Source organism: Trematomus bernacchii, unplaced genomic scaffold (assembly GCF_902827165.1).
Source record: "Trematomus bernacchii unplaced genomic scaffold, fTreBer1.1, whole genome shotgun sequence".
In the NCBI taxonomy this organism is placed as follows: domain Eukaryota; kingdom Metazoa; phylum Chordata; class Actinopteri; order Perciformes; family Nototheniidae; genus Trematomus; species Trematomus bernacchii.
In genome coordinates, this window is record NW_022987593.1 from 13,006,282 (window position 1) to 13,034,047 (window position 27,766).

Below are 27,766 nucleotides of genomic sequence, written 5' to 3' on the forward strand. Positions count from 1 at the left end.
AAACTACTGGTCCCATTTTCAAGACATTTTGTCAAAGTGTGAAGCATTGGCAAAAAAAGAACGCATCAAATTTGGACCGGGCCCGGATCACGAGGTGGATGCAAAAAGTATTGTCAACATTTGCGATATAGAGCGTGGTCTTGGTCAAGGGTCTCCGCTCTCCTCCTTTTCTGTGTCATGAATTCAAAGAAAAAAAACCTCAAGATTTGCACAGAAGCATCTTCACTTCTACTCTTCAGATCAAGTTTGAATATTTTTTTTGTAAATTGCGTACAAAGACATTTGTTTTTAGTTTCCAGCTGAATCTATTTCTGTGAACTTCATATGCCAATAAGAAAAAGCCAACCTATAGAACAGATACTTGTGCTCAGATTTTTCTTCTAAATGTAATCCAACCACTGAGTAGACTGCAAAAGGCCCGATTGCACCGTTGTGGCTCCATAATGATCATGAATACTTTCTTTGATGGTCCGATGACACCTTTTTGGGGGCTACCGTTGCGGCTTGATAATGATTGAGGGTCACTAGTGCTTTTCTGGACATGCACACAAATTCCCAATCCAAGCTCAAACAGTATTCTCCCCTATCATGCAACATTGAATTAAGGGAAGTGTATATCATTAAATTAGTAGTTTCAAATACATTAGGTGTCTGAATCATACTGTTGTTTTTTTAAAATCTCTGTTAGCCATTGTCAAAGTAAGACGAGAAACGCTGGACACTTTTTAGTATGTATTTATATCTGTACATAGCAGTAACATTTTCACCTTTTCCAGCTTTGTTTTCTAGCTGTTCTGTGTGTGTGTATGTATTAAGAGCAATGAAAAATCGCAGTTAAATTCCTTGCATGAGTTCACACACTTGGCCTGCTGACTCTGTAGCTGCGGACTCACAGTTAGTGTTCTTCTGTTGCAGCAGGAGAGTTGCACAGGTAGAGCGGAGGTCACGTTCCACTGTTTACCTGCACTCCAGAGACAAAGGTACTGTTAGCAAACCGAAGGCGAAAGCTGATAATATGTCTACATGCACAGCAATGATATTAAGCCTCTAACACTCCAGATGACATAGCTTGGTCTTCTTTAAAAACACTGCTGCGAACAGCTTCTTTAATATTCCCACATGCAAATCGCAAAAGTAAAAGTGGAAGTCTTCAGGTTTCTCCAACAAATCTCTCCCTGTTTAATCAGCTTTAGCTCGCGTGACGTGTTTCCACTTTACACAATGTTTTAAAATTCAGTTTCCAAGGTTTCGTAAAAATCTGAAGTGCATGTAAACAGTGATAAACCAACAGAGTGTCGCCGCAGCAGGAGAGGACAGATGGAAACATCCTCCTGCTGTTTGCTCTGGATCTCATCACTGAGGGGTGAACTACAACCTGCTGGAAATCTGCACCGTCAGCTTTAATATTTGGTTTCACTGGCAAACATTTAGTGATAACATTAAATAGTAAGTGTGTAGAGTATAATAATGTGTGTTTTCTCTGAGTCATACAGCAGTTAGAGAGTCGCTGAACACAACATGTCCGCCGTCACTTGGTGGGGCGTCATTCTGTGAAGAAAGAGGACCACAGAGGTCTTTTCTCCTTCGATGAATAACTGGAAGTTGTTCACAGCCTGAGCTCGTTGGCCACTTTGGAGGCGATGTTTTTGAAGGCGATGGACGTGCCGGAGATCCTCTTAAAGCGCACGCCGTTGAGTGAGAGTCGGGGCAGTTTGCACACCTCCATCTCCCACTGCACCAGACTGTCCTGCCGCGCGTCTCCGTGCACGCAGAACAGGGAGTAGCGCTCGCGCTGCTCGTAGTCACAGTTGTTGGCGTCCAGGACCCTGCGGATCTCCTTCATCATGTCCCCCGGCTCCATGGAAGACGTGGTCTTCATGCTCCAGGTGAAGCGCAGCGCACGAGGCTTGGAGTCCCGCCCCTCCTCTTTAGGCTCACCTGATAAACTCCTGGAGGACAGAGACGCAACAAAGACACAGCGTTAAAGGGGCACCTCTCTTCAAAGAGTGCCGTCATCATTTTCAAATCTTAATTGGTAAAATAAATGTTAAGATAAGATAGAGTACTTTATTGATCCCAATTTGGCAAATGTTTGCTTTGCAGCAGCATAAAAAGACATGGCATTGTACAATAAAAATACTACTACTACTACTACTACTACTACTGTATTATAGCCCCAAATCACAATAAATGCCAATACAAACACCAAATACAAACGTCAAAGCATAAAAATTATACAACATTATACATCAACATAAGTATTGCCATGAGATAAAAGCATGTGACTGAAGTGATGGTAATGTTGATGGAAGGACGACACATGCGAAGAGATGGGTTTTGAGTTTGCTTTTAAAGGAGTCAACGGAAATACTCCTACAGCTTCTGGGCTCTCACTGACCTGCGTACGAACTTGGAGGTGATCTTCCCGATGAGCGAGGTGGAGGTGCCGCGGCGGGCGGAGGCCAGCGAGGCGGCGGTGTGCGTGGAGAGGCTGGGCGAGGCGGGGGGGCCGTTGTACGTGGCGGAGCGGCGGTCTCGCAGCTGAGCGCCGTGGAAGGTGGAGCGGCTGGACGATCCGCGGGGGAAACGGGTCCGATCCGGGGTGGTGCTGCTGCTGCTGGTGATGCTGAACGCTGAGGGGGAGGAGGGCGGGGGCTGCTGGGGGGAGCTGAGGGGGGGGAAGAGGTGGATGTTAACAAAGGCCCAATATGTGCAATATATATATATATATATATATATGGCATTAATAACTGTGCAATAGTACATTAATGCACACAATGTACAACAATATCTGTTTTTTTTACTGCCGATTTTTATTCCATATGTTCTTCCTTTTTATTCCATTCCATTCCATTTCTATATATATATATATATATATATATATATATATATATATATATATATATATATATATATATATATATATATATATATATATATATATATATATATATATATACTGTTATATTTGACTATATTTTTACTATTTTTCTAGTTCTCTATCTGTGTTTTTAATTCTTGTTTTACTTTGATGTATGCACCACGACATCGAGTCAAATTCCTCGTACGTGTCAACCTATCTGGTGATAAACCTGATTCTGATTCTGATATATACCTGGCTGCTACATCTTCAGAACTGTTACAGGATGTGTATTCTGTAGTGTAAATTATGTCGTTTTTTGTATGCATGCTAATTAACTAGTTAACATCAAGCTGTCTTTGGCTCTTTTTATTGGCTCTAAAAAAATGTCCCCTCTGTGGGAAGAATAAAGGTATTCTGATTCTGATTCCAAACCTACAAATACCCGCTCCCACTCCACTTTTTAGTATGTACTTTAAATCTGTACATAGCAGTAACATTTTCACCCTTTTCAGCTTTGTTTTTTTTAGCTGTAAGCCTATTTCTGTCTGTGTGTGTGTATTGAGCATTATTCTTAATGTTTTTGGTTGTTTTGTAAAGCACTTTAATTGCCTTGTGTTGAAAGTTGTAATTAAAGAAAAGCGGCAAGCTTCAGGACAAACTTCCCTCTCTCTTGCAATAACAGGAACTTACTTGACCGTGGACTAAAAACAGCACTTTCAGACAAAATGTAATAAATGACTATTACAATAAAAATCTTTAATTCTGTTTCTTTCATTTTTGAAAACCTCTTCTCGTATATAAGATTGAATGTTAATGAGCTGCTGGATTTTTGTAACAGTCTCTGTAAATATACAAAACTTTACATCAAATGCATTCGTCTACCATTTTCTAGTTTAGACACAGGTATCTATGATCCTCAGTTTAAACAAATTGAAGGACTATATAGCCTTCAAGTTGTTTACACCTGTGTGCCAATAAAACATGTCTGTCTTATTTTGTGCTGTTAAACCTGTTAGAAAATGTATGCACGGAACTTTTTGTACACAGCTTGTTTCACGACGGACACAAACAGCGTTGCACACGGTCAGGTCGGAGGCAGACTTCCTGTTAGAGGGTGTAATAACTTCCATTTCCTACTAGTTGGTTTGGAAGGGCAGACCCTCCATGCACACACACAACTGGAGAGGAAGTGGGTAGGGACGGAAATTGAGCCATAGTGAAACAAGCTCCCTTTGAACATTGGGGAAAAAAAAGTATTTTATCGCAGACTGAAATCCCCCTTCTTACTTGACTTACTTCCCATTCCTATATGTAGTTAAAATAGTTTGGCTCATTCAAAGTTAATGTACTTGCACGATTCATGTATTGTTCATCGTTATGCTTCACTCATTGTCAGAGGTGTGAAGGAGTGGAGTACAAATACTTCATTACTGTACTTAAGTACATTTGTCTGGTATCAGTACTTTACTCCACTACTTATTTTTCTGACCACTTTCTACTTTCTACTTCTTACATTTTGAACACAAATACCTGTACTTTCTACTTCTTACATTTTGAACACAAATACCTGTACTTTCTACTTCTTACATTTTCCAAACAGGCTGGTTCCTTTAGTTTGAATGTGTGTTTGGTGGCGTGATCATTATTATTTAGAGTCATTGCGTGCCTATTGATTTGAACACGATCCGTGTATCCATCATTTCCTGGTCTTCTCTAAAGAAGAGGGACCAATGAAAACGTTGTCATGTTGCCGTTGTTCAGCATGGAAACATTCATTAGCTAACAATGACATTATTGTTCTATTAATATAAAGGGAGGTCAGGTACTCTTTAAAACAGCTGCTAGTTATGGGTACTTTTTACTGAAGTACATTTCAAAGCCCAAACTTCTTTACTTTTACTTGAGTAAAGAAGTTTAGTCAGTACTTCTACTTTACCAGAGTATTTTTAAACACGAGTATCTGTACTTCTACTTGAGTAAAGGATCTGTTTACCTTTGCCATCTCTGATCATTGTAAATCGCTTTGGATGATCAGCTTAAAGAAATATAATGTAAATATATTTAAATAAATACAATGTTACCAAAGTGTATGTAAATGTATATTACTCCCCAGCTGTACTGACCTCTGATACTCCACGTTGTCGTCGATGGGGGGGAGGCAGGACTTCATGGGATGTCCCGACGCCGACATGGACTTCACGTGACGGGGACGAGTGGAGATGGTTTTCCCCGGCGATGGAGAGGGAGACGCTGCAGGAACCTCAGGTAGACTGACACACACACAGGTTAGTTATTGACAGGCACGTGCACACATAGACATCAAAGTGGGCTTGAGCCCCTGCCCTTTTCCTTCCTCCAAAGAAAGTGCCCTTTTTTGGGGTGCTTTTTTAATTATTAATGAATATATATCTACTCCTGTTTGCACACAGTTTCCCTTTCCAAAGATATATTGATTGAATAAAAAATAAAAATATCAGGTCGGGAGATTAGATTGTCAAGTTCCCATGCACTCTCTACTCTCTCTCCCTATTTTGAAGTGCTATTCATTTTAATACCACAAAAATTATTCGAAGGACTTATTGTTGTGCTAAAATAACTAATTATTATAGCAATTTTAACTAGTAGCATAGTAGCACATTGTGGCATAGCTTCCTTTGTTGTTGTCTGCTCTTGTGCGTAGTGAATACTAAAGAAGGCCATTGTCTCTGTGTTAACTGATTATTTTGAAGAATTCTGTTTTAAACAATTGCGTGAGTGTGAGGGTATTAAAATAAATTGGTCAGTAAGTCCGAGATGTGCAACTATATTTAACTTTTTGTTCTAAAACATTTTTTTATAAATGATTACGGGAAGTGCCCTTTTTCTCACTTGAGCTCCTGCCCTCCAAAATGCACATCCCTGGTTATTGATATACAGAATAACAGCAATGTGATCAATGAAAAAACTCCCAGAATCCTTCTCACCTGCTGTCCTTCCCGTTGGTCACAGCAGCCGAGTGGCGGTCGCTGCTCGTCCTCTCGTGAACGTACGTGTTCCTCCGAGTTATGTTCTGTAACACAGTCAGCTTTATCACACTGATCAAACAACACAGCAGTAAAAGGGACGATACAAAAACAGAACATGAATGCTCCACTCCTCCAGCACCGAGTGAGATACAGAATCATGTTTGGTAGAAAGTCTAATCTACAGACTGACAGAAATAGACATAAGTGTGGATAACACTTGACCTGCGTTGTACAACACGAGGCACATTTAAAAAGGCGGCATGACGGCATACAAAGTCAATGGAACGATTTGATTGGACACAAACTCAGATATAACAGGAGTTTAATCAGAATGATCTGATCTTGGTATGCATTATTTAGCTGCTTAAACTCATATCCTTTCATATGAGCACATTTGGCACTTTTTATTTTACTTGCACCTGATTTCCTTTTCGTTTTCCAAATTATGTTTCTCTGTTTTTAAGCTATGTGCTGTCATGGATGTTGTTGTTGTTGTTTTGATATTCTTTTGTGATCTCTGTCAACAAGGGTAAGGGGAATGACGTTTTTTTTATTCATAAACAAGCATGTTACCAAGTGCTTAATTACTGTAAGCTAATTATTTATTTAAAGAGCCCAAATGTAGGAATGTATACATATATACAGAATTCAGAATTACCAGCTTGTGTGTTCATGTCCATCAATGACGGCTTGTTTTTTCACATTAGACATCTGAGTGCAATGTTAACATTAGCATATGAATGATTGAGTCATGACCCCAAACACATATTTAGTTAGGTCACAGTAATCTCAATCTTTGACCAACAAGTAGTAATCAGTTCATCGTTGATCCTCTAAGAGGACAATTTAGCCAAATGTGAATACATGCACTCAAAGTGTTCCTTAGATATTGCGTTAACAAGAAAGTATACATGTACGTGTGATCTCCTGATTCAACAACAGAGGGTACTAACATAACTGTTTGACTTTTAACACTGGTTTTAAACTTGCTATCTGTATATTTCAAAAGGTTGAAGCCTGTGGCTATGTATGTCATATTATGTACACTTATTAGTATTTTTTTGTTTGGCCTTATGATGGCTAACATTGGATGACGATTTTAGTTTTCACCTCATATAGCATTGTAAATTGCATGAAATGATGAGCTGTTTAGTTTAGTTTTATGTATGTCTTGTGTGTGTGAGGACCCCAGGAAGAATAGCCAATGCTCATGCTAGTGCTAATGAGGATCCTTCTAAAGAACAGAACATGTACGAGGACCAGGTTTGGAGCAGAAACAGTGACTCCTCTCACCCCTGAGGCGGTGGCTGACCTCCGGCGGTCCGGGGCCCCCGTGGGCGATGCCGCCCCTTCCTTCCTGTCGCTCTCTACGCTGTTGGCATGACTACGCTTGGTGTAGGACACAGGAGGGGGGATAGAGGGCGCCACTGAGACAGAGAGAGAATACGGATCAAGTCAAAGTCAAGTCAAAGTCACCTTTATTGTCAATCTTTCAGTTTGTGTGTACAGACAGAGAGATCGAAATACCGTTTCCCACAATCCCCGAATACAAAAATACAAATAAATATAAAAATATGTATAAAATATGATGTGACGTTAATACAGCTTTGGGCAAGTTACATTAAGACTTTAAAAGCTTGTTGCCTTTATTATTAGTGCAGAATAAAGACTGTAACAGGGAGAAAGAGATATTAAGACTTTTCAAAACAGTTGCAATCTGGACTTTGGAGCAGCAATTTCTATTTCTCAGAGACAGGTCTCTCCCATGTGAGACATTAAAAGTAACCTTAGTCTTTTACTAAAATGCACCGTGCCTCTACCTGCTCCTAACCCCTTCAGACAAGCCCAAAATCTTTGCTTAAATACCCAATTTTATTTAGCAAAATATGAGTGTTGTTGGTTCTGCTATCCTGATCTGTGTGACAATAATGCAAGAGGAATTCTCTGGATTACTAACAAAACAAATTAATGTTTTAAGTAAATAAATACCATTCTACTTGGTTAGCATTTTAAAATACTTTAGGTCTTTCTTTCAGAGATATTTTAAAACCAATGTTGCCTTTTGTTTTGGCTTAAACGTGTGTCTTTTTGGTTTCAACACGTGTTAAGACTTTTAAAGATCCGCTGTAACCCTTTATGAGATTTTGACCACTGCGGTTAACGCCTGGACAGAAACTCACCGTGGTCGCTGAAGCGCCGCTGCTTCTGATTGGTCGATGTGTTGCGAGAGTGTGCGGGCGACTGACTGGAGCCGTTGAGGTCGCTGCTGGGTCGTGACCTCTGGAGCAGGTTACTGGACAGAGTCTCACCGCCTTCAGACTGAGAGAGACACAGCAGAGGATTCTGGGTAAAAGACCTGCTCAGTTACAGACAGAGGTCGACCGAAGGTTGATTTTTCGACAGTGCACATTAATCAACATTTCTGTAACATTGTTGTTATTGTAACATTTCTATGTTTCATCTGTAGTCCCTGGACAGATTTTGTAAGTCAACCTAAAGACACATTTCATTTTAAACAAGTAAATACAATCAAATAAAAACATGCAACATACAGTACTGGATGAAGTTAGGCTTACTTCTAGTGTTTGTGCTAACATAGCCTTAACAGAAATGTATCTAAATTGTATCCGAAATCTAAATGATGTCCAAAATGTGAGATTCTTGAGCAACCAGGAAGATTTGACTGAATGTAAAACAGTTTATTGAACAAACCTCAGCATTTTTCCTCCCCAGCAGCAGGTATATCGCCGTCATCTCGTTGTATTTCTGACCTTCCAGCGCCTTCTTCACTTCCTCCTGAGAGAAGCCCATCGTCCCCATCAGCTCTGATTGGTCAGGAAGATTTTATTAATAATTCCCATCATCACCATCTAAGTTAAGTGTGTTAGCATGCTCAAATTAGCATATTTTAACAGAGTTCAAGAGCACATATTTGGTCAAAAACTAGTCGTGAACACGTTTAAATGTTGATAAGTTGATGGCACTACATGAAAAATCAGAAGATCATTAAAGTTATTACAGCTCATCCTGAGGGGGAATATTTTCTTGAACTTAATATCCTCACAATCCACATTTCGTTGAGATATTGCAGTCAACCGAAAGACATTGATAGCTCTAATGGCAGATATATACATATAACTGTTGTGAGTGGTCCGTTTCTGTGCACTTCAATGACAACACATGTACGTAATGTAGTATATTAAGTTGAATAAATTAGATACTTAAATATATCAAATTCCATCGATTGGCTGCCTCCAGATAATAGAGTAACATGATCAAACAAAGAGGATTATGGGACGTCTGGAGCAGCCTAACAGGAATGTATTGTGTGTGTGTGTGTGTGTGTGTGTGTGTGTGTGTGTGTGTGTGTGTGTGTGTCTGACCTATGCGTTTGAGGTCGTTGAAGTCTTGTTCTGGTTCGTTGTATGTTTTCAGCTCCTTCTCGTCGTAGCCGACATTCATCCATCGGTCCTTCATGATTTGCTGAGAGACAAACACAATACAGGAGTGGTTTCATTTAGATGTCAGACATTCGGGGTCCAGTTTTAATCAAGAGGCACTAACTGTGTGGGAGTCTCCACCTGATATATTGCTTTGTGTATGTGGAAGTCCCATAACTGCTCCCTAGCGCTGAATGAGGTGAGTCAATAACAATGACTGAAATGATTCAGCAAATGTAAAAAGACACTTCTCCTGAAATCCTATTGTTGTCTGAACAATGCAGAGCCACACAACGTGATCTCACAACACCGCTACAAACAAACTTCGCGGAAAACACAACCTCTGAAGTGGAAGTAATAAAGAGCGGTGATGTGATAGGTATAGTCTAGGATCCAGAATGACACAATTTTTTTTTTTTTTGGTGGTGGTTTATGAGTTCAACGCAGGGTTTGTGGTTGCTGGTTCTACTCCCTGTTGCCGGGGTTACCTGCAGGCTGCCTCGTTTCCCCGGGTTGAGCACCAGCAGCTTCTTCAGCAGGTTCTCACAGTCAGTCGACATGTAGAAGGGGATCCGGTACTTTCCTCTGAGAACACGCTCCCTCAGCTCCTACCACACACACACACACACACACACACACACACACACACACACACACACACACACACACACACACACACACACACACACACACACACACACACACACACACACACACACACACACACACACACACACACACACACACACACACACACACACACACACACACACACACACACACACACACACACACACACACACACACACACACACACACACACACACACTACACACACACACACACACACACACACACACACACACACACACACACACACACACACACACACACACACACACACACACACACACACACACACACACACACACACACACACACACACACACACACACACACACACACACACACACACACACACACACACACACACACACACACACACACACACACACACCTCTTGTTATAACTCCTCATTGTTAAAACTTAAAATGAAATAGATGTGTTGAGTACATTAAGCTGCGGAAATACTTAAGAAAAGGTACCTCAAAAAAAACAGTACTTATTAAATGTAGGTTATAACCACTGAAATAACACCGAGTTGAGTTCATATGTAAAGGTTTATTCTTGACTCTGAGCAGCAGTTTGTCAGAAAAAGTATTTTACTCCTGTTTCTAACAAGTGAGTGGTGAATTGGGAGTTTTTAACATTATTAAAATGTGTTTCTACTGTTTTAAAACGTGTTTCTAAAATGTTGTCCACACCTTCAGGTTCTGTCCGTCGAACGGCAGCGAGCCGCTGACCAGCGTGTAGAGGATCACTCCCAGACTCCAGACGTCCACCTCCGGCCCGTCGTACTTCTTCCCCTAAAGAGGTACAGAACTACATTACCCAGCAGCCCACAGCTCTACGACACCCTAACACACCTTACTGTCTTCAGGTGCTGCATTTTCAGGATGATTTCTTAAAAAATACAATTTGGTTTAAAAAGTTATATTTGCATCTTCAGCTAGAAAGTATTATCTTAAATATGTTGGGACACATTTTCATCCATCTTCTTCCATCTTAACGATTGTATACAATAAAACTCCTTAATCAAAGGCGTCTCCTATTCTCTCAAAAGCATTGTTTCTTTTTAAATAACATGAATGAAATGCAACAATACAAAGTCAATCTAAATTTAAAAAAAAGTAAATGTCAAACGTGACATATATGCAACATGTGTAAATGTGTCTGTATAACATGTGTGGTGGGTGGAGCCGAGTGTTTACCTGGAAGAGTTCAGGAGCAGCGTAGGGAGGGGACCCACAGAAGGTGTCCAGCTTACTGCCCAGCGTGAACTCATTACTGAAGCCGAAGTCTGCGATCTTAATGTTCATGTCGGCGTCCAGCAGCAGGTTCTCTGCCTGGAACACACAGAGAGATTTATATTTTAAAACACTTTATTCATCAATAATTACAAAAGGAAGTCAGACATCATCAGTTATAATAAAGCAGTTATATAAATTGAAGCAAGTAAACAAAAGAGAATAGTTGGATTAGAAACACAACATGTTTGTGTGGGTGTGTGTGTGTGTGTGTGTGTGTGTGTGTGTGTGTGTGTGTGTGTGTACCTTGAGGTCTCGGTGGACAATCCTCTTCTGGTGGCAGTACTCCACTGCTGACACAATCTGACACAAACACAGAGTGATGGAAGAAGATGCTAAATCATTAGAAAATAATAACAACAACAACAACAACAACAACACACACACACACACAGAGACAACTTCTCTATTAGTTGATTTCTTTAAAGTCTGTCCTGTTTGATTGTTGCAATGGGCACCAGATAAAAGCTCATGTTTTGCCTTGTCAGCCAGCTGCTGTAACAAAACAATGTTCTAATGTGCGATCAATAAAGTATATCTAATCTAATCTAAATCTGTTAGGGTTTATAGTCTTGGGACATCTCCGAGTAGGCTGTAGTCAGGATGAGCTTTCACTTGAGCATACATGTGTTAGTTAGCTTGCATTACAAAAGCCAAACTCCAGGCTTTAAAATGGTTGTCCACAAACCAAAAGGAGACATCAATGTGAATATTGAAATGTCTTTTATATACAGTCCGTTGGTAAGGACTATGTTGGACAAATAGAGGAGACAAAAAGGTTATTAGGATTCCTCCTCTGGGGACCATGAATGTCATCTATTTGATAGCTGTCCCAAATATTTCACAGGGACCAAAGTGTTAAAGAAGGGATCAACTAACTCATAATCTCACTAATTCATAACATATAGAAACCAAGCTCTGTTACAGTTTACAGATATTATATCAGTCAAAACATAACAAACAGAATTGATTACAAATATCTGGAGTAACAGCTGAGAAATAATAATGAACTGAATAAAATAGGAAGCTGCTCATAAAGATAACATTACAGCAGAGAGGTTTTGTTTGCTGACCACGGCTCGGCAGATTTAACAGCTTTGTTAGCCGCTACGCTAATGGGCCATAATGAAGCCGATGTGTTTTATTAGCGGTTACACCGGCAGGCTGAATTATCCTGAGGGGGGGCGTTGTGGTCTGGTTTCTAACATGAAGGATGAGACACTGCAATATAACGATGGCTGCCCAACACTAAACCTGCTGCAACAGACAGGAAACTGCAGGGAAGTGTGCAAAATATCACCGAAAAACACCAGGAGAGTTTAGCTTGCTCACGAATCATAAATAACAGAATATGAAAACAAATATTGTGGGTAAAAGGAACATGAAGATGGAACATAATGCAGTATACAATCTTATATGGACTACATTAGAGACAGGGTGTTCGGTGGTAGTCCTTAAAATATTTTCGAGGTCTTGCTGTTGGCATATTTAACAATGAACCATAATGTACCTGTGTTTTTTTAAGCCCTCCCAATCTTTCTTGCCACTTTCACTATTTAATAAAGGCAACATAATAAATTCAAATGAAATTATTGTGGACTTTAGACGGAAATGCAGAATTGTTTCCTTTTAAATCTCATGTATTTAACCAGTAAGCTATCCAAACCTTCAACCTACTTCAAGACAAGTTTAATTGGCACATCCTGAATGCACTATTAAGCAAGTGACCAGTGCATTATGGGATATTGAGGACCAGATAGTCTCGTAGATATTAAATGATCTCACCTGCCGAAACTTAGCTCTGGCCTCCTTCTCTTTCATTCGTCCGTGAGCAACAAGGTAGTCAAACACTTCACCTGAAACAAAGAAAGACAGACATCAGCGTCTTATTTAGATCACTTTTGAAGAACAAGCTTTATCAAAAAGCCTTAAATTACTAAAAACTGCAACTACATTTTAATCATGAATTGTTTGTACGTTTAGTTTCCTTCTCTCCTTATAATTGCCAGGTTATTCAAACATGATTTTCTATTCTCATTGTTGTGATTTATGTGTTAAGCGCTATTTAATAATGTGGTTTTATAAGTGCTTAACAAATACATTATATATTCTAATATATGACTGACAGGTGAGCTGGTCTTACCTCCGCTGGCGTACTCCATCACCAGGTACAGAGTCTTCTCCGTCTCAATCACCTCGAACAGCTTCACTGAAGAACAAAAGCAGAAATATATTACTACTGCCAAATACTGAGCACTACTGCTGAATACTGAGCTCTAATTCAGCCAAATACTGAGTAATCTGCTGCCAAATACTGAGCTCTACTGCTGAATACTGAGCTCTACTGCCAAATACTGAGCTCTACTGCTGAATACTGAGCTCTACTGCCAAATACTGAGCTCTACTGCTGAATACTGAGCTCTAATTCAGCCAAATACTGAGTAATCTGCTGCCAAATACTGAGCTCTACTGCAGCCAAATACTGAGCTCTACTGCAGCCAAATACTGAGCTCTACTGCCGAATACTGAGCTCTAATTCAGCCAAATACTGAGTAATCTGCTGCCAAATACTGAGCTCTACTGCCAAATACTGAGTAATCTGCTGCCAAATACTGAGCTCTAATTCAGCCAAACACTGAGTAATCTGCTGCCAAATACTGAGCTCTAATTCAGCCAAACACTGAGTAATCTGCTGCCAAATACTGAGCTCTAATTCAGCCAAACACTGAGTAATCTGCTGCCAAATACTGAGTAATCTGCTGCCAAATACTGAGCTCTAATAGAGTGGCGAAGTCCCTCCCCTTCCGGTGGAGCCCCATGGGACCTTATTTCGGAAAAGTTATGCATTGAAGTCAATGGAGAGAGAAAGATTATCTTTCGATCCCGTTTGAATTGTGCCACGAATTACACATATGATGTTTGTCAATTTAAAAGATAATTTTGCAAGTCAAAAAAAATAAAATGTGTCGTAAAACTGTGAAGTAACACATTTGTTTGTGTGAAACGCTAAATGAACTACATCTCTGGTCAACCACACACGTCACCAAGATGGCCGTCACTACTGTCTTGTCAACAAACGATTGACTATCACCACAATGAAACACGTCCTGAAGAATGTCATGCAGAACTGCCTGCCTGCCTTCCTTTGATTCTCTCTGAACTGCCTGGTCGTTTTAATGTTTAATGTCAACCATTTGTGCAGATAGCATGAAGTAGAAAAGATCGCCGATGCTAACGTTAGCGTTAGCATTTCTCCCCCGGAATTAAATGGTGTATTATAGAATGATCACACCGGTGACAGTACTATTCAAAGGGTTCACGAAATATGACTACTACTCTTACTGTTTAACATTTTGGGTTACTTAATGTTACTTCATGTTAAGGCTAATAAAAATGACAAGGCTGTAATGCTAACTAACGTGCTAGCTACTAGCTAGGTAGCTAACTTGATCAAGCCACTCCTGGTCGTTTCATCAGACGGGAAGCAAAAGAACAAGCAAGACCCATTGCTGGTATAATAACAACCTGGTACTAAGCACACAGGCATCTTGTTAAAGTTATCTTATCTTAGCCAGCGCCATATTGATAGATTATATCTATATTGCGCTGATCTTAGGTATCTGAATGGTGGAGGTAAACAATTGTGACATCACTTACGCGACTCTGGGATTTGTAGTCTTTCTAGTTACGTATTTTTCATAGTCTTATATTTCAACAGTTTTACGACAAACTGTGACTTTTTTGACATGGAAATGATTTTTTAAGATTGACAAACATCATATGTGTAATTCATGGCACAATTCAAACGGGATCGAAAGATAAGTTTTCTCTCCCCATTGACTTCAATGCATAATTTTTCCGAAATAAGGTCCCATACCCCGGAAGTAAGTGGGAGGGACTTCGCCACTCTATTCAGCCAAACACTGAGTAATCTGCTGCCAAATACTGAGCTCTACTGCTGAATACTGAGCTCTAATTCAGCCAAATACTGAGTAATCTGCTGCCAAATACTGAGCTCTAATTCAGCCAAACACTGAGTAATCTGCTGCCAAATACTGAGCTCTACTGCAGCCAAATACTGAGTAATCTGCTGCCAAATACTGAGCTCTACTGCCAAATACTGAGCTCTAATTCAGCCAAACACTGAGTAATCTGCTGCCAAATACTGAGCTCTACTGCCAAATACTGAGCTCTAATTCAGCCAAACACTGAGTAATCTGCTGCCAAATACTGAGCTCTACTGCCAAATACTGAGCTCTAATTCAGCCAAACACTGAGTAATCTGCTGCCAAATACTGAGCTCTACTGCCAAATACTGAGCTCTAATTCAGCCAAACACTGAGTAATCTGCTGCCAAATACTGAGCTCTACTGCTGAATACTGAGCTCTAATTCAGCCAAACACTGAGTAATCTGCTGCCAAATACTGAGCTCTACTGCAGCCAAATACTGAGTAATCTGCTGCCAAATACTGAGCTCTACTGCCAAATACTGAGCTCTAATTCAGCCAAACACTGAGTAATCTGCTGCCAAATACTGAGCTCTACTGCCAAATACTGAGCTCTAATTCAGCCAAACACTGAGTAATCTGCTGCCAAATACTGAGCTCTACTGCCAAATACTGAGCTCTAATTCAGCCAAACACTGAGTAATCTGCTGCCAAATACTGAGCTCTACTGCCAAATACTGAGCTCTAATTCAGCCAAACACTGAGTAATCTGCTGCCAAATACTGAGCTCTACTGCTGAATACTGAGCTCTAATTCAGCCAAACACTGAGTAATCTGCTGCCAAATACTGAGCTCTTATGCTACTTAAAACTGAGCACTACCAAAGGAGGAGAAGGGAGGACGATGAGGAAGAGCAGTTTGAGGAAGAGCAAGACGAGAAAGAGGAAAAATAGGAGGAAGAGGAGAAAAAGGAGAATATAGACATGAAGCAGGAGGTAGAAGAGAATGAGGAAGAGGAGGAGGAGGAGGAGGTGTGGACTCACCAATGTTGGGATGGTTGAGGATCTTCATCACACTGACCTCCCTGAAGAGCTGTAAAAACGATCAGTGAAGATGATTATTTAATAATGACTGTCCACTTTATTATCTAATTTAGGTGAGAGGTCAACACTACGTTATGCTCACACATCCACTTCTACATTACTGACTAACACACGTCAGATTAGTAGCTGTATCTTTATTTACTTCATTACAATACATATTTAAAATGACCAGCATCAATTGTGCCTTTGTTTGCATGGTTATGACATGAGTTCAAACAAAGGGTTAAGAAAAACGGATGCAGGTTACTCATTAACTGAAAAAATAAGGCGAAGCGTACATGTATAATCCTGTGCTGAAATGTGTGGGAGTTTTTGCTTTTGCTTTTGAAACAGACATCTTGTAACGCCGTAAACGCAGCGGTGCAACGTAGTGAATTGCATTTAGTGGAGTACTGCAGTTAAGTACAATTTTGAGATACTTTTAGTTGAGTTTTTGTGTGAGTAGTGACTGAAGTTAAGTCTCCAGCGTCACATTCAAATTTAAGATAGAGCTTTTGCTTGGACGCAGGTCAAAGGTCAGAGATGAGACGCACCTTCTGCAGACTGGTTGGGTTCAGCTGAGTTTTGTCAATGATCTTGATGGCGACCTGCAGAAAAAATATAAAAACATATTATACATTTTGTTTTTTCAATGTGGCGGTCCCTGTTCTGCACACACACACACACGCAGGCACACACACACACATGCAGGCACACACACACAGAATGTAAAACTGACATTTTGATGAAGCTTGATGTCATAATTTTTTGATTTATCTGTTTAGTTGGGAGTTTTATTGTTGCGTTTTCAGTAAGACTTCCTGGTAACACAAGTGAATTAAATTAAACAAGACAGAGCACTTTCCTCAAAAGACTAAAGTGCTCTTTCGATACGCTTTACCGCCTTTATCAAATTATTCTGATGCACCTATCTATAATTTTATATCTCTTTACATTGCTTTCTTCAATACATTTTTACATGAAGCTCATTGTAGTTCCATCTTTTAAACAAACCCGCTTCCCGATGCTTAGCGTTACTGGAAAAAAGGGTATGATTTGCAATCATATGAAGTACTAAAGAATTAAATCATTAAACTAATTTCTGCAGAGCAAATGGAAAGTGTTTTACAGGAACACACTGACTCAGCAGGGTGAAAGAGTTTATTATTTTCAGGCTCGGATCCAAAATATGCTTTAAAGATGATCAATAAATTAAAATGGCTGCAGGACAGCAGATGAAGCTTCTCCTCTCAGAGCAACCATCGCCGGGCGTCTCCAGAGAGAAACCCAGCAGCTGATTGGACGGCTCTGACTTGGAAAATAAATCTTAAAATAAGTGTAAAACGTCACACACTCATACACTCTGTTTGATCTCCTGACCAATCGGCTCCCAGCTGCTGACGTCTGCAGCATTAATAATTTATTTTGAAGGGTTACGTTTCCAGCAGATTTAACCCCACAGAGACTCCGAGTGAGATTATAAAATGGTCTAAATCTGCATCAGAACGTCTTGAGATATAATTAAAATATCCGGTAATAAAAGCAGATGGAAATAACTCATTTAGACGACATTATGGTGAGGTATGATGTAATTTGTTTCTTTCGATATGAAGATTTATTATTATAATTTCAGATTTAAAATCACACTTTTTATGAGTTCTCAGTGTATTAAAGGTGTGTGTGTGTGTGTGTGTGTGTGTGTGTGTGTGTGTGTGTGTGTGTGTGTGATGTTTCTTGACTTTGCCCACAACAAGCAGTATGTGTTAAACATTAACAGTCGTAAAAAGTAGAGTGAGCAGTAATGACACTTTATGATGGGTTGGATATCATTTTGGCTTATATATTTATACTTTACATATACTCAAGCCACCTTTAGCTCTATGTGAGTACGCCTTAAGACAAAATAAAGATAACTGGAGGGCAAAAATGTGCAAATTGTCTTCATTAAAAAGTATGCCGTTTTGCAGTGTAATCATGGTGCATAGAGAAATATCACCGACGTATTTTATAACCAAAGAAACCTTAAACACATGGCAATTCTCAGGCAAGTTTGGCAGATATGTGCAGTCTATTTTATTCATATTACTAAGAGGATTTGCAGATGTTTATTTGCAATGGAAAAATAGGTATGTTTTGCACTGTTGGAGAAGTGACCTAAGAATTTCATCGGCTATGTTCGTATGACACAATAAAGAACTTTGAACCTCTAGATTCAGTTATGATTATAAAAGAAGTGTCTGAACTTCCTGAATCACCTCAATGATCCATGTGACGCTACACCAGAAGTTCAACTACAAAACTGACTTCCTGTTTGTAGAAGAACTGCATGCACCTGATCCTCCTCTGCAAACCTCAAAGAGGAAGCCTCACTACTGCAAACCCTTTAATGTCAGTCAATAAGGCTCTTAATGGTCTTGGTCCTTGCTATTTATGAGATTTGCTTTTGACTTATGAACCCTGAAGATCTTCTGCTACTGTCCTTCAAATCATTTGTTTTTCATGTTATAACAAAGACCCATGATGAGGCTTCTTTATATTATTTCATCACCTCCCGTCTGGACTATTGCAACAGCCTCCTCTATGGTTCACCTGCAAAAATCCTCAACAAACTTCAATACATCCAGAACTCCGCCGCCCGTCTACTCACCCACACCGTGAACACATCACCCCCGCCCTCATCAAGCTCCACTGGCTCCCCCCCCCCCCCCCAGAGAATTCAGTACAAAATCCTCCTGATGACAAACAAAGCCCTCCATAACCTGGCCCCATCCTACCTGACTGACCTCCTCCACAGACACACTCCCACTCGCTTCCTCCTCTCTGCTGCTGCCAACCTCCTGCCCCCCCCCCACCCGGACCAACCTCAAGTTCTGGGGCGGCAGAGCCTTCTCCGTTGCTGCACCCACCCTCTGGAACTCACTACCCCAATCCATCAGAGATTCTTCCTCCCTCACCGCATTCAAAACATCACTCAAAACCCACCTGTTCAACACTGCATTCAACCACTGACCCCCCCCCCCCTATTTTCTGTTTTGTTTATCTCTTTTTGTACTTTTCTTTGTTTTTTTGTCGTTGTTTTTTATTCTCTGTCAAAGCGTCTTTGAGTGTCTAGAAAAGCGCTATACAAGTATCATGTATTATTATTATTATTATTACAGCCCATGATTGTGGATCAGCCTCCCAGAAGAAAATGGTGGCTTTTTAAGATTATAATTGAATTGTATTTATTCTTATTTTATGATTTTATTCTCGTTTTATTCAGTCGTGTGTTTTTTTCACTTCTGTTGGAATTAAGATTTTTTTGTTGTTGTCAATCACAAGGTTAAAGGTAGGGTAGGTAAGTTTGAGAAACCGGCTCGAGATACACTTTTTGTTATATTCCATGGAATGCTCTTAACATCCCGATAGCAATGAATATCTGAAGTGCTTTGACAAAAAATCCATAAAAAAATGTCATCTGTGGAAGCCGTAGTACTGTAAAAAGCACGACCAATCATTTTAGCCAGCCCGGCTAAAATAACTGGATGGCCTACCTGCCTGTCAGCCTTCCATCTGTGCACAAACTTATCTCGTGCCCTCATTGGTCATGTGCGCGTTCGTGTGTGTTGGAGGAGGGGCTCTGTAAGGAAGTGGCAGATTTTTTCCGGCTGTGTATTTTCAAATTCTAGCGATCTCGAGCCGGTTTCTCCAAAATTACCTACCCCACCTTTAAGTGTTATTAGCTGGGAATGAGGAGGGGTAATATTGTTTTTTTTGGTTAGCGAAGCACATGATGCTACATTGTGTGTATGATAAGGGCTATGTAAATAAAGTTCGATTTGATTAATACATATACTGTAATACAAACAAACTGTGTTCTCACCTCTCGGCCGGTCAGAGAGTGTTTGGCCAGTTTGACTTTGGCGAAGTTTCCCTTCCCGATGGTCTTCAGCAGGCGGTAGTTGCCGACGTGCGGCTGCTCGTCTGCGCTGGACGTCACGGCGCTGCGACATGGCGGCAGACTGTGGCGACTCGCTGATTTGGTGGGAGGGGCCGGAGGATCTGGGAGAGCGTCTGAAGTCTTTTTCTGAAACAGATTTAATATAAACATTTAGATTAATCTGAACTAAATGATAGAATCAGAATCAGAAACGGGTTTATCACCAGGTAGGTTGACACGTACGAGGAATTTGACTTGGTGTCGTGGTGCATACATAAAAGTAAAACAATAATTAAAAACACAGATAGAAAACTATTTTAAGAAAACTATAATAACATTAAAAAATAATTTTAAAAAGTAAAATAAAATATAGCATTATTTACATTGAAATAGAATGGAATAAAATATAAAATATGTGCAGTAAAAAAAACAGCTCTCTACAAAGAAGACAGGATGTTAACGCACCACACTCGCCCAAATGCAGAATAGGAGTTCCACAGGGAAGCGCACTTTGACCTCTATGGTAAATGGTAAATGGACTGTACTTATAAAGCGTTTTGTCCAGTCTTTTCAACCCCTCAAAGCGCTTTACATACTACAAGTCATTTACCCATTCACACCTCATTCATACAGAGCAGTGTAGCTTGCTCTAGGAACTAACATTCACACACCGTTGGCCATCGGGAGCAACTCAGGGTTCAGTATCTTGCCCATCGACATGTTGTGTGCACTGGCTGGGATCAAACTCATAACCTTCTGGTTGAAAGACGACCGCAATCCATATGTATGCAGATGATATAGCCGTTTACCATCTTGCAAAACAACTATATCAGCAAACCTTAACAGAGGTTGTGAAAAGAGACACCTTGCAGAGTTTAAAAACTGTACCTAAACACAAAAAACAACAGATCTCTGACCCTTAGAAGCACAAGAGACCCCTTGACTTGTATTGATTGGGTTAATATCAACTAACATGTCTTATGGTTTATATACCAGGTGTGAAACAGGATCCCTCGCCTACAGTGGAGGCTACATACGACCGAGGTCATCATAACATCAGTTTCTGGTTTGGTGCAATAAGCAGAGCAAGGATATCTGTAAACAGGAAAGTACTTCTCACTGTGTACAATTCCCTTCTTCCTACTCACTTAGATTAATGTGGAACGGATCCCAGCTCGACTGCAGTGAAACAAAACACAGTGAGTGCAGGTTCAATGATTGATAAACAGAGCAGCATGTCTCCTTGCAAACCACAATCTGAGAAAGAAAAACTTCTGGAAATGGCTAACAGAACAACCAAGTCTGCAGTCACTTTAAAGAAGCCCTATGATGCCTTTCCTGTAGTGTGGTATATAGGTTTTTGTGCATGTAAATGGTCTGCAAAGGCTAAAATCCCAAAGCTCCCTCCACACTAGCGCTTCTGCTAAGGGGCAGGATATCTCTAAGCCGTTGACCAATCACAACAGAGCCGTCCAGCTAACCAATCAGAGCAGACTGGGCTCTGGTTTCAGACAGAGGGTGAAAAGAGGTGCTGCAGCACAGGCAGTATGAGAAAAATAAAGAGCTTTTTCAAATTTGGAGCATGGAGACATGTCACAAAATGTAGTTTTACCTGTTACATGAAGACCAACCGAGTCAAAGTGACACTGATAGGAGGACATGTGTTTTTAGGGTTTCTCTGTGATCAAAGAGAACAAACAAAAACTGAACTAATAAGATTTGCTCAAAAGGAGAAGTTTGACAAGCTGCATATGAATTACTTTCTCTTTTTTTATTAAAGTTCCCATTTTCTTGGTTGCAAAACGAAGCTACAGCTAGCAACCAGTTAGCATAGCTCAGCTGAAAGCCTAGAAAAAGGGGAAACAGCTGCCCTGGCTCTGTAGAAAGGTAACAAAATCCACCTTCTATCACCTCCAAAGCTCCCTCATTAACATATTATATGTCATCTGTGCACAAACTGAAGTGTTAAAACAGCAATTCATCATTTCCCAGAGTGTATGAACTAAACTAGGGTCTGAGTGCAGGACAATGAGTGAACTGTAATATCTGCTGCAGGCCGGCGGCTGTCAGAGGAACTGGATCGGATGGAAACCAGTCGGACAGCGTCTCAACCAGCTGCAGGAGACACACACCACTACTGCTACACACTGAGACACACACCTCTACTGCTACACACTGAGACACACACCTCTACTGCTACACACTGAGACACACACCTCTACTGCTACACACACCTCTACTGCTACACACTGAGACACACACCTCTACTGCTACACACTGAGACACACACCTCTACTGCTACACACTGAGACACACATCTCTACTGCTACACACTGAGACACACACATCTACTGCTACACACACCTCTACTGCTACACACTGAGACACACACCTCTACTGCTACACACTGAGACACACACCTCTACTGCTACACACTGAGACACACACCTCTACTGCTACACACTGAGACACACACCTCTACTGCTACACACTGAGACACTGCTACACACTGAGACACACACCTCTACTGCTACACACTGAGACACTGCTACACACTGAGACACACACCTCTACTGCTACACACTGAGACACTGCTACACACACATCTACTGCTACACACACCTCTACTGCTACACACTGAGACACACACCTCTACTGCTACACACTGAGACACACACCTCTACTGCTACACACTGAGACACACACCTCTACTGATACACACACCTCTACTGCTACACACACCTCTACTGATACACACACACATCTACTGCTACACACTGAGACACACACCTCTACTGCTACACACTGAGACACACATATCTACTGCTACACACACCTCTACTGCTACACACACCTCTACTGCTACACACTGAGACATACATCTCTACTGCTACACACTGAGGCGCCGTTTACACGAGGAGAAAACTGCTTGTATCTGCATAGTTTCACGTGCGTATAGCCCTATTATTTACACGAGGCCGATAGAAACTGACCCCACAAACGATAACGGGTCCCAAGGTGGATAGATTTGCAAACGAAACGCTCTGGGGGGTCAACCGAGTCCGTGTAATCACCTCTATACGAATATTTCCTGAAAAAATAGCGATAGCCCCGCCTCTCCCCACCTCTCCTGTTCACTGCTGTAGCAACTATCAAAAATAGCTGTGTTAATTAAACGCGCAAGGGGTTCTTGAATGAAATAATATTATAAAAGGCAAACCAGAATTGTTAACGCCCAATATACTCCTTAAACAAAATAAACAGAGTCAGATTTCATGGAGGATCTCACCCGGTGTTTGTAGAGAATATCTCTCTTTCTGAGCCGTCCTCTCCACGGAGACGTGCTTCTTGGTCGGGATGCAATATCCACAGATTCGGTTTCTTTCAGTTAACTTCCCCGTTGCATTTATCCATATGCTGAGGAAATGACTATATCCCGCTGAATACCAGCAATCACCACACACACTTCCTCCTGTCAGTAGCTACTGCTAGTGCTACTGCTACTGACCATGCTACAGATATTAGTGCAAAAATATACAGCTCCTCTACCACAACCATCAGCAACAAGTGGACATGGAGAATTACATGAACTACATGTTGCTAAATACACCGCAGAAGGGTAGCCATGGCAACATTGCGGCGGGGGCTGCTGGGCTGCTCTTCTTCGCTACTTTTGGTGTATTTTGGCGGAAGTTACAGCGCCACTTACAGTCCCAGCATATGTACTACAGCGTTTCCAGCGGCCTCGTTTGAACAGACACGTTAAATGAAACAAATGCATGTGAACGGAAGACTTTTTTGAATACGCATACTGTGCATAAACGCAAACGGTCCCGTGTGAGCGGGGCCTGAGACACACATCTCTACTGCTACACAAATCTCTACTGCTACACACTCCTCTACTGCTACACACTGAGACACACCTCTACTGCTACACACACATCTACTGCTACACACTGAGACACACACCTCTACTGCTACACACTGAGACACACACCTCTACTGCTACACAGTGAGACACACACCTCTACTGCTACACACTGAGACACACACACATCTACTGCTACACACTGAGACACACACCTCTACTGCTACACACTGAGACACACACCTCTACTGCTACACACTGAGACACTGCTACACACTGAGACACACACCTCTACTGCTACACACTGAGACACACACACATCTACTGCTACACACTGAGACACACACCTCTACTGCTACACACTGAGACACACACATCTACTGTTACACACTGACGTAACACTGCACCCCCGCTGCTGACACTGATCCCTTAAATGATTTGGTTTAGGGAAGAAAAACGTAAACAGGCAGATCTGGTGTTAACGTCCTGGTCACATCAGAAAGTCATACATCTTACTCACAGGGTTAGTTAGCAGGCAGTAGAACTGTACTCATGCATAACTTTCAGGTACTTGTTTTTACTTCAATATTATTGTTTTATGCTACATTACAGAATACGCTTAACTGTACAGCACTTCATTTTACATTCTATTTTTAGCTCATTTTATTCTATATTACCTGCAAAGGGGTTTTTCTAGAAAAATATAGTATGAGGGCAATACTGTGGCGCTGATCTTGTATATCAGATATATCAGTTATTGCGAGAACATGACGCCCTTATACAAGATGGCGCCTAGGACGTAAACAACAACGCGATGTCGGAGCTACGTAAAAACAAAGCTGTCTATGCCGTCTGACGCTCTCTTTGACACGGTTTTCATATTTTTAATTTTGGTGATTATACAGTTTTTGGCGAACAGAGATATTGTTTTTTGGCATCCCTTAAAAACCTGCATTTTGGTATGAGGGCACAGACAAATGTCAAAACCCTTCGGCATATATTTAACTTCTCCTGCATTATTTTATTTTTTATGTCATATGTATGTTGCGTTGTTGGAGGAGCCTGTGACTTAAGATTTCATTTCATAGTGACACTGTATCTGTGCATATGACAATAAAGCCTTCGAACTTGAACAACTATAGCTCAAAGGAAACATTTTGTACTTTATTCTCCACAACATTTGTCTGACAGCTCGAGTTACTTTTCAGTTTTCAGCTTTCTTACACTTCCTTCTGGTAAAGAACAGACCATCAGTTTCAAAACGGGAACTTGTTTTTATTTACGAATCAGTTTACAGATTCTGCCTTTCATTTGTTGCTCTGTTGTTAATGAATGAAAGCAGAGACAGTTTGTTTTCCGTTGAAATCTAATTTTGAAAAGGGAAATACAAAAACAAGATAGATACTGTTATTAGAAAATATATTTTCCTTTCTTTTATTTGCCGTTGCCAAAGTGATCTAGAGAGTGTAGAGAAGGGAAGAGAGAAACGCCTCAGAGACAAAGTGAAAACAAAACCTCCCAGTTCTTTTGCAGAAGTAAGAAATAGTACTCTAAATAAAACTTAGACGGATAGGTTGGGGCAGATGCATTTTCCATCTCAAAAATGAACTACCAGACTTACACACTGTAAGATGGTTAAAATATATCTCAAAATGAGAATGATTGTAGACATACCGTCATCATCTGCTATTGGGAACACCAATTATATTAACCTTGAACATTTGTTTTCATAGTACATAGGAATTAACTTTCTTAAAAGGGGCTCTATCATGCTCACTTTCAGGTTCATATTAGTATGTAGTGCCTCTACAGTGACTTTTTATCTTTCTCATACTGCCTGTGCTGCAGCACCTCTTTTCACCCTCTGTCTGAAACCAGAGCCCAGCCTGCTCTGATTGGTTAGCTGGCTGGCAATGTTTCCCTTCAAGGCCATTAACATACACATACACCTATATGACCCACTACAGGAGAGGGAAAACCCCATAAAGAATAATAGGGCCTTTTAAAACTCTACATCACATGCAGGCAACAATGATGTTGATTTGTACTGTGCTGATGTTGCTTGTTAATTGTGTTGTTTGCTGTTTACTGTTTGTCTGAAAAGGCTCCAAAAAGTGTAAAAGTTTTTTTTGTTTTTGTTTTTAAACCAAACAGATCTATTGTTTTTATTGTAAAAAAAAATAATTCTTAAAATGAAAAAGAAGTTTTCAAATTGACATCTTCTAGCTGTCATCCAACTGCTGAAGCATGGACAAATGGTAGGTGACACGGACCGTTAGCTTGGTTGAAATAAGTATATCTCCAGGTTTGAAAATTCAGGGAAACATATTGATAACAACTCAACCAAATATATAACATATCTCTAGTCATTTTTAGTCCTTTTATATGGAAAATGTAAATATTATGCCTTAAAACAGACCCCTCAAGACTAAATGTTGCATTGGTTAGCCGCTGTGCTAACTAGGATGAGTCAAGAGGACACACACAACAAACGCCACACACACAGGTCAGAGTTCAGACACTAGTTTGGACTCGTTAGCTGGATTTCAGTCCCTGTGTGGCTTCATGGGGAGGGGGGGGGGGTTCCACTCCCACATTTGGGGAATCCCATAGTAAGCCTACCTGTTGCCATGGAGACAATGAAAGCCTCCAGCAGCTGATTTCACAGTGATTGATCTCTCTCTCTGTGTGTGTGTGTGTGTGTGTGTGTGTGTGTGTGTGTGGAGAAGAGCCTCAAACTCTCCGTGTGGTGGACTGCACGTGACACAGTGACCGGGGTCAAAGGTCACACCACCAAGGAAGGGGGAGGGGGCAGATTGTCTTGAGTCATTTAACGGAGAAGTCAGAAATCGGAGCTGGGAATGACATTGAAACCGAGTTGACCCCTTTGACAGTACAAGTCTGAAAATGTTAGCTTTGTTAGCACTACTAGCTAATGGCTAACGTAGCAGTAGGGTAAGACAAATGTATTTTACAACCCAGTATATGTAATATGATATCAAGGAAACTGTAAATATCACAATACGGTACTTGATCTGTAAATAGTTTATAATAACAGATGCAAATACATACAAGCCTGACTTCAGTCAACACAACATCACTTAAATGTTTTGACTTTTCCTGCAGGTTTTGCCCACTTTTCATTTAAAAACATCACAACAAACTGTGCAAATGTCTGGTTGTCATTTAACAAAACTTCTGCCTTATCCTGATTTTAGAACTTCCATCCCCCCCTGCATGTTTGCCCAAATCAGGTAACTTTGCGAGACAGCTAGATAAATTAGATTATGACTGCGAGATCACGCGAGAATAACCTACCACAGTAAAAACATTATACAAAAGAACCAGTGGACACATTTCTACCCTTGCACATTTATATACAGTCATAGCAGTCAACCCTACTTCCAGGGCGTACCAGTTAACATTTGTGACAACATTTCCCACTTCTCAATAGATCTTGAACGCACCACTAGTATAAGTGACTGTAAAGCTGTCCTGTCCCACTTTAGGATTTTAAAAGTGACTTCTAGAAGTCTAAAAGACATCCCAGAGCTGCAGATATCACATCCTGCAGTGTATTCTGGGAACAATCAATAGTAAACAGACAGTAGGAGCCAGCTGTAGCTGCTGAGTGTCTGACTGAAGTGAAGGGGAACAGATCAGAGGAAACAAAGAAACAAAGACATGACCGGACAGCAGGACAATACTCTGTT

The 27,766-nt window shown here is 40.7% G+C and overlaps 1 protein-coding gene across 1 annotated transcript in view; it reads right to left on the bottom strand.

Annotated features, from left to right (window-relative positions):
* Positions 1-719: 719 nt before the first annotated feature.
* mark1 (MAP/microtubule affinity-regulating kinase 1) overlaps positions 720-27,766 on the bottom strand; it is a 32,582-nt gene continuing 5,535 nt past the window's right edge. The window contains exons 2-18 of the mRNA XM_034129586.1: positions 20,129-20,332; positions 16,821-16,874; positions 16,228-16,276; positions 13,380-13,445; positions 13,022-13,092; positions 11,483-11,539; positions 11,141-11,275; positions 10,634-10,735; positions 9,797-9,916; positions 9,252-9,351; positions 8,581-8,693; positions 8,049-8,187; positions 7,162-7,295; positions 5,827-5,912; positions 4,987-5,133; positions 2,399-2,668; positions 720-1,949 (exon numbers count right to left, since the gene is read on the bottom strand). Of these exons, the coding sequence (XP_033985477.1) occupies positions 1,607-1,949; positions 2,399-2,668; positions 4,987-5,133; positions 5,827-5,912; positions 7,162-7,295; positions 8,049-8,187; positions 8,581-8,693; positions 9,252-9,351; positions 9,797-9,916; positions 10,634-10,735; positions 11,141-11,275; positions 11,483-11,539; positions 13,022-13,092; positions 13,380-13,445; positions 16,228-16,276; positions 16,821-16,874; positions 20,129-20,332 (2,190 nt within the window). The 3' untranslated portion in view covers positions 720-1,606. The remainder of the gene's footprint in view (positions 1,950-2,398; positions 2,669-4,986; positions 5,134-5,826; positions 5,913-7,161; positions 7,296-8,048; positions 8,188-8,580; positions 8,694-9,251; positions 9,352-9,796; positions 9,917-10,633; positions 10,736-11,140; positions 11,276-11,482; positions 11,540-13,021; positions 13,093-13,379; positions 13,446-16,227; positions 16,277-16,820; positions 16,875-20,128; positions 20,333-27,766) is intronic.